Below are 10,556 nucleotides of genomic sequence, written 5' to 3'. Positions count from 1 at the left end.
TGTCTTCACATTTTATACTCAATTGTACAGTTTATGGACGTTTGTGCATTTACTTCAACTAGATGGGTACATAATTTAATCCTGAATAAAGTATCTAATATATACTAATTTGTTCACTAACAAGTGTCATCATTTTTGCAATATGGAAACATTGTCATAAATTCTTATAAATCATGCAACAAATTACAAATACTATAAACTGCATAACAAACTTAAGATGACTGACTAAAATGCCTTCTGGACAGTTTCCTGAAGCTTTTTGTATTACACAATTCTGGAAGCATGTGTTACTTGTACAATAATTAAATCCACTCAAGTCACATCAAAAGGAACACGCAGTACAGGGAATATTATGGAGCAGAATTTGTAATGGAATATCCAGTGCTTTGACATTACACAATCAGCAGATAAAAAGACACTTTGTAACAACATGAGCAGCAGTGTGTAAAGAAGCACTATGGTCACAGGTACCTCTGGCAATGTAACCATGTCATCTTGAGACATGTTAGTACAGCAATGGGAGTGCCTCTTTCAAAAGTAGTTAATCAAAGTCATTGGCGAGATGCCACTGTTAACGGCTGGCTGTTGTGTGGGTGTTGAGCCAGTCTGCACGCTGTTATTGAGAGCTCTGTGTACCCTGTGGTTTTGATAGCTCTAGACAGTGGCACTGTATTGGGCTGGAGAGCACTTGAGCACCACAATAGGTACAGTATACACCTCATCCTGATCTCAATCCCAATCCCATGTCTGGGAATAGGACAGATTGATGAGAAATGCGTCCACATACACTGATCGGTGCTGAATTCCATGTTTATTTCTTTGATGGCTCAGAGCCCCTAATTTGACACCTACACCAAGTCATGAAAACCAATCATGACTAGGTTTTAGACAAGTTTACCGTCCACTCATTGTAGATCTTGATCATTGGCACTTAGAAAGTGTGCATTTTTCACTAAGCATGTGAACAGGTAAATTAGATCTGCCTTAAAGAAGATTAAAGACCACAAGGTGTAAATGCAAAGGACAGGGCTTGAGTCGTATATTTTCCATTTCATATTTAAAAAGAAATTGGTACAGGTGAAAACAACAAGCACTTAGTAGAATGGTACTGTACAATTCTCCAGACATATCCTAAAACAGCAGGCTAGATTAAGGACTCTGAAGTAGTTCAGGATGTACTGACAACTTGCTGAAAATACATTAACAAAGTACAATCTAGCTGCCGAACAGTTCTTTGCAATCATTAACTAAAGAGCAATCGATATTTTTGAAAGGAACAAACTGTGATAAAAAAAGTCAGGGCAATGGTCTCTGGGTGAAACACCACTATTCAGACAGGAATTTGAACTTTGTTAGCCATTTACCCGTTTTTAATTCGCACTTGGGAATTCTCACAGATGATAACATTTCCACAAAGGAAATTTGCAGAAAATGTTGAATTTGAATACACCAAATGAAAACAAATGAACAGCATTAACAACAGCTCATGACAGCCAAAAGCTGCAACGCTGGCTATCTGTGGATCAGATACTGTCATTGTTGAATTGAGATCTGTCTTGCCTCTAATAATATAGCAGACCTCTGCTGCTATAGTGAAAATGATTGGATTCAAAGTTGTCCTCCAAGATATGAACATGAGGGTAATGAAGAAGGAGAAAGGATCTATTGACTCCTCATGTTGATCCAAGTGTTTGCTAATTTTGATTTAAACTCCTAATGAACTGGCATCAATTCAGCTAGTTTTGCAATTCCTTTACTGTAGAAAATTGCCTTCCGCAATTGATCCATAAAGAATTTGGTCATTCCAGTGCACTTCCCAGTTTGGGTGTCTTTAATTCTTCTTATGAAATTATCAGCACTGATCAAACATCTAACTTGCATTTAGCAGAATTAAGAATGAAAGGTTTGCATTCACCTTTGTTAAGACTGAAATGGGTTATAAAGAAAAAGTGGACCAATGAACTTTTAATGACCGCAATTGAGTTGTATCAAATCTATTGCTCTGTAATTGTGTTAACAGTGCACAGTCAGAAGAAGATTCAGTGCCTATCATTTTCCAAATTAATTTATGCTGTTGTTTACTTCCATCTAGTGGTGCTACTTTCTGTAAAATACAGTAATACAATTCAAATCATATCTGTACTCTATGTAGAAGAGTAGTAATATATAAGTAATTAAAAAACAAACACAGGAAGCTTGATTTAAACGTGTGTATTCACATAGTTGTTGTATTAACACTGTGATGAAGTTACCTACTTATTCCTTACTCTGTTGAATTGAAAGAGGTAACATACTTTACATCATCATGGTTCAATTCAGACAGCACTCTGAACAGCTGTCAAATGCTTATTGACCTACACAAGCTCAATACTGTATACCACTTTCCACAGTAAAGCCCATTACCAATAATCATACTGTATATCAGTATGCCACAGGTGGAGATCTACTGCAGAAACTGGAACCATTCAGGCCAAACCAGCAGAAACTGCCTGCAGGAATGTGACACTCAATGCTGAAAAAGAAGCCCCTCCTCAGGATGGATTGCAGAAAGATTTGACTAAAAGTTACCAAACTACTTTTGAATGATGACAGCAACCATGTCTTATAGTCAAATTAAACAAAAAGTGAGCTTTTTGGACATGCTTATCAAAAGGGGGTATTTTTTTCTTCATATAAATTTCTAATTCCAACACTGCACTCAGTACTGACAAATTCCTGACTTTGTGTGCTTTGCTTGCCAGGATAACCTCCAGCTCCCCCACAACCCTCTTTGGGATAAAGCCGTTTGAAAGTGGATGGATGCATGTGACCAAGGGTGGGGTGCTGGCGCAGTGGTTAGCATTGCTATCGCATGGTGCTGGGGCCCTGGGTTCAATTCCTGAGGTGCTATATGTGTGGAGTTTGTACGTTCTCCCTGTGTTAATGAGGGAGAAGCCAGTTTCCTCCCACAGTCCAAAGACAAGCTAATAGATCACGTGGCTTCTGGGAAGATTGGCCCTTGTGTGAGTGTGTTTGTGTCTGTGTGTGCCTTGTGATGGACCCATCAGAGTATATCCCACCTTGTGTTGCTTAACAGTATAGGCTCTGGCTCCCCTGCAACCTTGTATTGGATAAAGAGGTTAGAAAATGGATGGAATACTAACAAATTGTTAACTCTATAGGGGCAAGGTGTTTTAAGGATATGCCCCTGGAATTCCTGTTTATGCAAAAGAAAAACTGTCCTTCTGTGCACTATGGTTATTTTTTCAAACCACTCCTGTGGATAATAGCAGTCTATGCTGGTAAATCTGCTGAAATAAAAATATAATACATCAGATAATCACATACGATTACTGTATCAAATAAGTTTCTATGTAAACTGGCTTATGCTTGCAATACCAAAAATGAGTAAATTATATGAGTAAAAAAACGTCTATAAAGTGCAATCCAATTAATCATTACTTTGTTGTCGTTCAAAACTTTTTAAATTGTGATAATTTAAATGCTTTGGAAACAACAGATATAAACTAAGCAACACTAATTATTTCAGTAGACAGAACAACAAAGCAAATTTCTATTTATACTATTTTAATAGCTAGGAAGCATAGCACCAAACAGTAAGAATAAAAAGTAAATTTAAAAAGTATTTTTTTAAAAGCCAGCAGGTGGCGTTTTATGAGAATTGAATATATACACACACCCTACACCGGAAGAAGAGGGTTTGCTTTTAAGTGGTACTAAAAGTTCAGGGTCCATCTTCTATATTGGATCAATTGAGGCCACAGAAAGTAGGTGAGTTTACTATAGCTTTCATGTTTCAGACATATTTCAGAGTTCATCTTTTAGTGTAAATGATATTATTATTGTTAATGATTTTATTACAAACAGAAAAATCTACAACATGTACAGTATGTATGACTTTGAAGTATAAGATTGTCATCTCGAATTGCTAAATCGTGAAGCAGACTGATGTTTAAAAGCGATGACAATTAATTGGATTTTTAAAGACTTTTTCGGCCCTACTGGTTGTAATTTCCCACATCGTCGGTATCGGCGTAATCTCTCAAACTGTCGTTTTTCAGTAGGAGCGACGGAGTTTCTGCAGCTTCGGCTAATTATGGAAGCTGCGCTTCGTGTTAACGCCTAAACCGTGGTGTTAACTGAGGTGTAGTCGCAATTTTAAAAAAAGGACTGGATAACTTAATTTTTAGAAAGACTATTCTCGGCTCCTTTCAGAGCTAAGAAAGGTATTATCAATTTTAGATGATCTTCATTCCACAATAATATTTTCAACATTCGGGACTGTTCAGGTAATTTGCTAATTGCACTTATACACTATGAACAGGTCATGCACTCAGAGTGCCTACATTATTTTTCTGTATGAACACTATCAGCATACAGTTTTAATTCTTTATTCCGTCTGCGTTATTTTTAATCTTTGCTGTCGTTATATTAATTTATTGCCTTATTGTACCTGCACGTTTGCTCATCATACGTCTACATAAAGCACATTTCCTATACATTGTAAGTTGCCTTAGATAAAGCGATTGCTGTCCAGGATATAAAGATGATGCTAATCATTAACCTGTTGTTGCAGAACGAGCCCCATTTTGCAAACCGTGCACTTTAAATAGAAAAATGCTGTAATGCCCGGAGCAGTTTTACTTATCTTTTCAACTTGATAAGAATGCATCTTCTTCTGTTACCTCTGTTCATTTGACTAAGTAGCTTGCTTACAGCGAAAGTGCTCTCAGACTAGCCAGTTTGTGTTCACGGTATCATTTAAAGGTATTAGGGGGCTCCCTGCACTTATCTGACACTTGTTTTCAACGATTATGCAAAGTATCTCGGTGTAAATCGATGTGTAGTCATGGATTCCATTACTATTTTCAAGTGCATGCGTTGTTTAATTCTTTCCTGTAATTTGTATAGCTGTGTTTTACTAAATGTTCCCTTTTCTCGCAGTGTCTATTATTTTCTACAATAATTCCCCTTCAAATAACGAATTTGTACCACTATAGTGAGGTATGGCACACTTCAATTAGGCAATAATCCTCACACGTCACTTAGGTTTACAGATTGTGTAACGTCTGCACTGACCAGATTTCCTGTGTTGCTTTCAGAACTATATTGCTTATGAGACGTATCAGCAGTTGGACAGTTGTCGTCAGCTGCCACCTGCTTGATAAAAAGTTAAAAGAAGTACTTTACCAAAAGTGGGATTTCTTGCATCGCCGAGATCTAGTTTATTATTGCAATCAATGTCAAGATTAGAAATTTAGCCCATACATTTACAAAGGTTCTTAGTGCAGGACTGCACTGAAAATAAGCTATCTCAAACTCTTTCTTTCTCTTTTCAGACATGTTTCTGTACCTGCTTGCTTTAGCGGCTCTCTTCTGTGTGTACCGCTGGTACAAGGAACGCAAAACCGTTCCCAATAAATCTGACAAATATGTGTACATCACTGGATGTGACACGGGGTTTGGAAACCAGCTGGCGAAGCATTTGGACCAACAGGGCTTTCGTGTGATTGCTGCGTGTTTCACTGAAAAAGGAGAAGACGCTCTGAGGAAAAGCGCTTCTGACAGGCTCGTGACTCTCCACCTTGACGTCACCAAGTCTGAAAGCATTGCTAAAGCTGCCGAGCTCATAAAGGACAAGGTGGGAGAAAAGGGTACGTCTCAACTCTGTTAATTTCTGGTCTCGGTGAAGTCAGACGCGGAATGGAACCTAAGTACTTTTGGATTTCGTTGATTTCACTCTTGTTGCCATGACGTATCGCTTGTTTGTTACCTGCAGAACTCTACATCATGGCACTGTGTCACAGCCCAACTCCAGCAGAATGAGTAGCCAAACACCGGGGTTAGTCTGCAAACCTTGGCATTGTTTTCATTGTTGTTTGGAAAAGGTAATTACACAGAATAGTACAGAAGGGATGTCTAATTTGATTAAGCCTGAGAAAAAATGCTTGTTGGCACATTTGTATTCTCTCTTTTGTTCACTCTTTTTTCCCAAACAATCTCATTGTTGGCAGCTCCTGAAGCCTGTAATTAGGGTGAGGTTGTCAGCTCTCGTAAGAATGCGACACCGACAGGTATATCAAAGAGCCGCAGGCTTTCCCGCAGAAAAAGAGCTTAGGCCGGTGGTAACCATCCCTTTCCCAGGTATCTAACAGGTTGCAAAGAAACAATAGTGTGCTGAACAGGAAGTATTTAACCACAACAACTAGTTCGATGATATAGGATTCATCCGAGATTTAGGCTACCCATGAGCTTTGTTCTGTGTGCTTGAAATGCGTTGTTATTTTCTGTGTTCGCCAATTCATCGTTGTGTTCTTTTAGCTCTTGAGGCGCTGTTCATTATTATAAAATTAAGTAGCAAGCGACGAAGAGTTGGGACAGTATTTGTCACTGACCCCGTGGTTCAGCTGCAAGGAAACTCCGCCTTTTTCTGCGTCATAGCTTTCAAGGGTCCAAAACACCGAAAGCGTCGGATTAGTATATCAAGTCTGTTATTTCCGCAGTTAAAGAAACTACAGTACATTGTCAAGAGCTTGGCTCAAACACAGAACCTAACACTCTAGCCCCTCCAGAAATTAAGTTTGAGACTCCTGCTTTTGATTGATTCCGAGAAGAGTCGTGATGAGATGTACAGTACTACACTAAGGCTGTCTTTGAGTTTAAATTTCCAGTGGGTGCTATTCATAGTGTACTGGGGGCAGTGCGGTGGCTCTGTGGCTAAGGATCTGCGCCTGTGGCTGGAAGGTTGCCGGTTCAAAATCCCGCGGCCAGCAGAGGAATCCTATTCCGTTGGGCCCCTGAGCAAGGCCCTGAACCCCAACTGCTCCAGGGGTGCTATATAAATGGCTGACCCTGCGCTCTGTCCCCAAGCTTCTCTCCCTGTCTGTGTGTCTGGTGGAGAGCAAGCTGGGGTCTGCGAAAAGACAAATTCCTAATACAAGAAAGTGTATATGGCCAATAAAGTGATCTTATCTTTGTTGAGTGCAATAATCACGCCTTGGTTATCCAGGGTGTCTGTCATGGCGGTGTTTGTGTTGTGCTTTGCAGGTCTGTGGGGTCTGGTGAATAATGCAGGAGTGTCTGTCCCTTCCGGGCCCTGCGACTGGCTCACTGTGGACGATTATAGACAGATGCTGGATGTGAACCTGCTGGGTGTTATAGCTGTGACGCTGAGCGTACTCCCTCTTATTAAAAAAGCCCGGGGAAGAGTCGTGAACGTGGCCAGTGTCTTCGGAAGAATCAGTCCATTTGGTGGACCCTACTCTGTTTCAAAATATGGAGTCGAAGCCTTCAACGACAGCCTTAGGTATGATTTTAGAATTTTTTGCCATTATTATTTGAGGTACAAGTACAAAGACACATGCAAGTCTGCCTTGCTTAGGTCCCAAAAGAAATTCACAGAGCATTCAAATAAAATCATCTCATCTCTCAACAAATGTAGGCTTCCTTACGGTGTGCAAACTGAATGGTCTTCTTACTTCAAAGCAATCTAAAATTGTCAGGTGGTTTAAAGACAGCAATAAACCATTTCCTGTTCAACAGTGAGCAGCTTGTCTGTAAAGTTAAATAAAGCTGTAAGTCTTTAAGAACTCTCATTATATAAATAAAACGTTGGCTATAAATTGAAACAGTTAACTTTTTATGAATACATAGTGCAGTCCTTTCAGTCTGTTACTACTGTTATATTGAGTTATGTATTTGTGTTTGTTAAAACATGGGCACACAGTGTACTGGAGGTACTGGACTGAAGTCTGTACATATGTGTCATAGGTGGTACAGCAGGCCTTTAAGTATGAACCTATGTTGTATTTAGATATTTTCTCATGTTGCTTTTTGTTTTTTTTTTTTAAGGAGAAACATGATACCTTTTGGAGTGAAAGTCCTGTGCATTGAACCAGGCTTTTTCAAAACCAGTGTGACTGACATTGATATTTTATTAAAAAATGTTCAGCAACTATGGGATAAAATGCCACAGGAAGTCAAAGATGACTATGGAGGCTCTTATGTGCAGAAAGGTAATTTTTGCAGACTTACAAAATGAAGATAAAATATAGCACCTTTTACTATCTTAACACATAAACAGGTGTTAATTCTAATATTTAACAAAGTCTAAAATCAGTGTAATGTTTAGCTTGCAGTACTGCAAAATACAAGATACAGAAACACTTTTGGTAGATACCAGTCTTTTGTACTAAATACAAAGTTGTAGTAACTCATTCTTTTCCGTGCAAGAGCAAAAAATACTTTTATCTTTTCAGTCCCAATTCTAGAAAGCTTCCAGATTCATTTTGAATTGTTTTTGCTTGTTATCTTATGTTTAGATAGTGCAAGACCTAAGACTTGTGACGGAGCACATTTCCATCATGAGCAACATTATCAAAACTCTTAATCTGTCACATCATGGTTTGGTGTGCACATACAGTACATAGCGATGGGGCAACCAAGAATCTGTTTCATCAACTAACAGCCAGTTTTCTTCCTATGGCTGTAAATCCAAATTACATTTCTAGGGTTAATGCAAAGGTAAGAAAGCAGTACTTTCCTGTCTTGCAGTGTCAGTGTTGATGAAGAAGATGATGGGTCAGTTGCCAGACTCTGACCTGATGAAGGTGGTGAGCTGTATGGCGCATGCTGTCTCAGCCGTCCATCCCCGAACCCGCTACTCTCCAGGATGGGATGCCAAGTTCTTCTGGCTTCCTCTGTCTTACATGCCAACAGTGATCTCTGACTACCTGCTCCTCAAAGACAGCATTAACCCAGAAAAGGCAGTAGTCTGATTTTTAGAATTTGCTGACTTTCAGGAACTCCAGAGAGTCACTGAAAGTCGTGGCTTAAATAGTTTCTCCGGGGTCACTGTCCAGACCTGTCTAGTGAGTTCCTCCCTGAGTGGTTTTGAATTTTGTTTTTGGCACTTGACACATTTGCAAGTCTGGTGAACATGTTCACCAAAATTACATTTATTCTATTCTGGTTGATTTCTAGTATAGGATGGTACACTAATACTGCAGTTTGGTTTTGTGTGATTTTTGAATTGACATGGGAAGCTGTAATTAAATAAACTATATAGACTCATTTACCAAAATACTGTTTGAATAATGTTAACAAATTATTTTCTTCTAAACAAATGACTGTTATTTCAAAGGGCAACATGTCTCAGATTGGCTTTCCATGTGCAAGAGCATACATCCAGACATTTTTAACTGCTTTTTCCAATTCAGGGATGCAGGAGAGATGCAGCCTATCCTGGTAAGCAACAGGCACAAGGCAGGGTACACCCTGGACAGAACGTCAGTCCATCACAGAGCAGAAAGACACACACACTCACAGTCACTCCAGGAACAATTTTCCTAGAAGCCAGTTAACCTGCTAGCATGTTTTGGGACTGGGGGAGGAAATCCACATGACTATGCGGGTAACATATAAACTCCACACAGATAGCAGCCCAGGTACCTTCTCAGCCCTCATATTTTAATAGTAGTTCAAGTAGGTAGCATGCGTAGGCTGCAAAGGAACAGGTAAAGGTTTATTCCATGCTGAAAAGAAACAGAACGTTTCGGCTGTGGAGCCACACACCCGAAGAAGGCTCCACAGCCAAAACATTGTATTTCTTTTATGAGGGTTGAGAAGGTAGTTTCTATCAACATTTTAGATTTACTTGTAATATTCTTCATAATTACTAAGCTGTCATTGACAATGTTATTCATTTTGTTCTTAAGGTAGTCCTTAAGTTAAGCCTTCCTATAAATATAAATATGAATTTTGTACTGGGAACGAATACTGTGGAATTTCTCTCAGAAAGATTAAAAAGGCTTCCCACATTTTGCTTAAATATTTACATACGAGAGAGACTCTTTTTTTGTTGTTCTCCTTTGTTTCTGTACATAAAAATATGAAACCTGTGTAGTACGGTTCTTTTCTGTGGAGTGCAATTAAAACCAAATACTCAAATTTGTTTAACATTTTTAAGCAAAGCAGGCACTCAGCATAGCCTTTTCTACGGGCAAATACTTCCTATTTAAATTAAGGTAAATGAGGTCAATTGAAAGGTGAGCTGTTTTACCTCTGTTTCCAGTATGCATAAAAATACACCCTTCTTAATTTGTGTATGTCCAGTGCAACAAATTGAAAGGCTGAGTGTTATGTTGATTCTTAGTCAAAATAAGCTAAACATGCATTTACATGTATAAACAATTAAAAATGAAGCGGTAGCATGCGGTTCAATTTGTATGTCTTCCCAAACAACCATGCAAACTAATACACAGCAAACAACTTGATAGTGCTCTGAAAAATACTTAAATTTAATCTTTTTAATTCTTAAGAAACATAGCAATCTTCAGTAATACTGTATAAAACACTAATTTATGAAATTCTTTCACTTTATGAATCCCTCAAATCATCCAGTGGTGTACCGTGGGACCCACTGCTACAATCTCTCGGTAAAGGAAGGTAAAGACTTTATGTAACATCTTTCATTACTGCTAGTACTAAAAGCCTATGTCATTTGAGTACTTATTCATGTTTAAATTGTTCATGGTGAATGGAGTTTTAAAGTTCTC

General features: G+C 38.7%; 1 protein-coding gene across 3 annotated transcripts; it reads left to right on the top strand.

The window, feature by feature from the left end:
• Positions 1-3,694: 3,694 nt before the first annotated feature.
• dhrs9 (dehydrogenase/reductase 9) lies at positions 3,695-9,901 on the top strand. Of its 3 annotated transcripts, none has more exons than XM_088931302.1 (5): positions 3,695-3,771; positions 5,340-5,654; positions 7,048-7,306; positions 7,852-8,015; positions 8,554-9,901. In XM_088931302.1, the coding sequence occupies exons 2-5, from the start codon at positions 5,342-5,344 to the stop codon at positions 8,775-8,777; spliced, it is 960 nt and encodes a 319-aa protein (XP_088787428.1). In that variant the 5' UTR covers positions 3,695-3,771; positions 5,340-5,341; the 3' UTR covers positions 8,778-9,901. The 3 variants fall into 3 exon arrangements, with proteins under 3 accessions (XP_088787428.1, XP_088787430.1, XP_088787429.1); XM_088931304.1 differs by having other exon boundaries at positions 3,748-3,767; XM_088931303.1 differs by lacking the exon at positions 3,695-3,771 and adding an exon at positions 4,220-4,289.
• The last annotated feature ends 655 nt before the right edge of the window (positions 9,902-10,556 follow it).

This window comes from Atractosteus spatula, chromosome 13 (assembly GCF_055471065.1).
Source record: "Atractosteus spatula isolate fAtrSpa1 chromosome 13, fAtrSpa1.hap1, whole genome shotgun sequence".
Lineage (NCBI taxonomy): Eukaryota > Metazoa > Chordata > Actinopteri > Semionotiformes > Lepisosteidae > Atractosteus > Atractosteus spatula.
The sequence above is the reverse complement of the archived record's forward strand: the minus strand, read 5'-3'. Positions and strand labels throughout refer to the sequence as shown.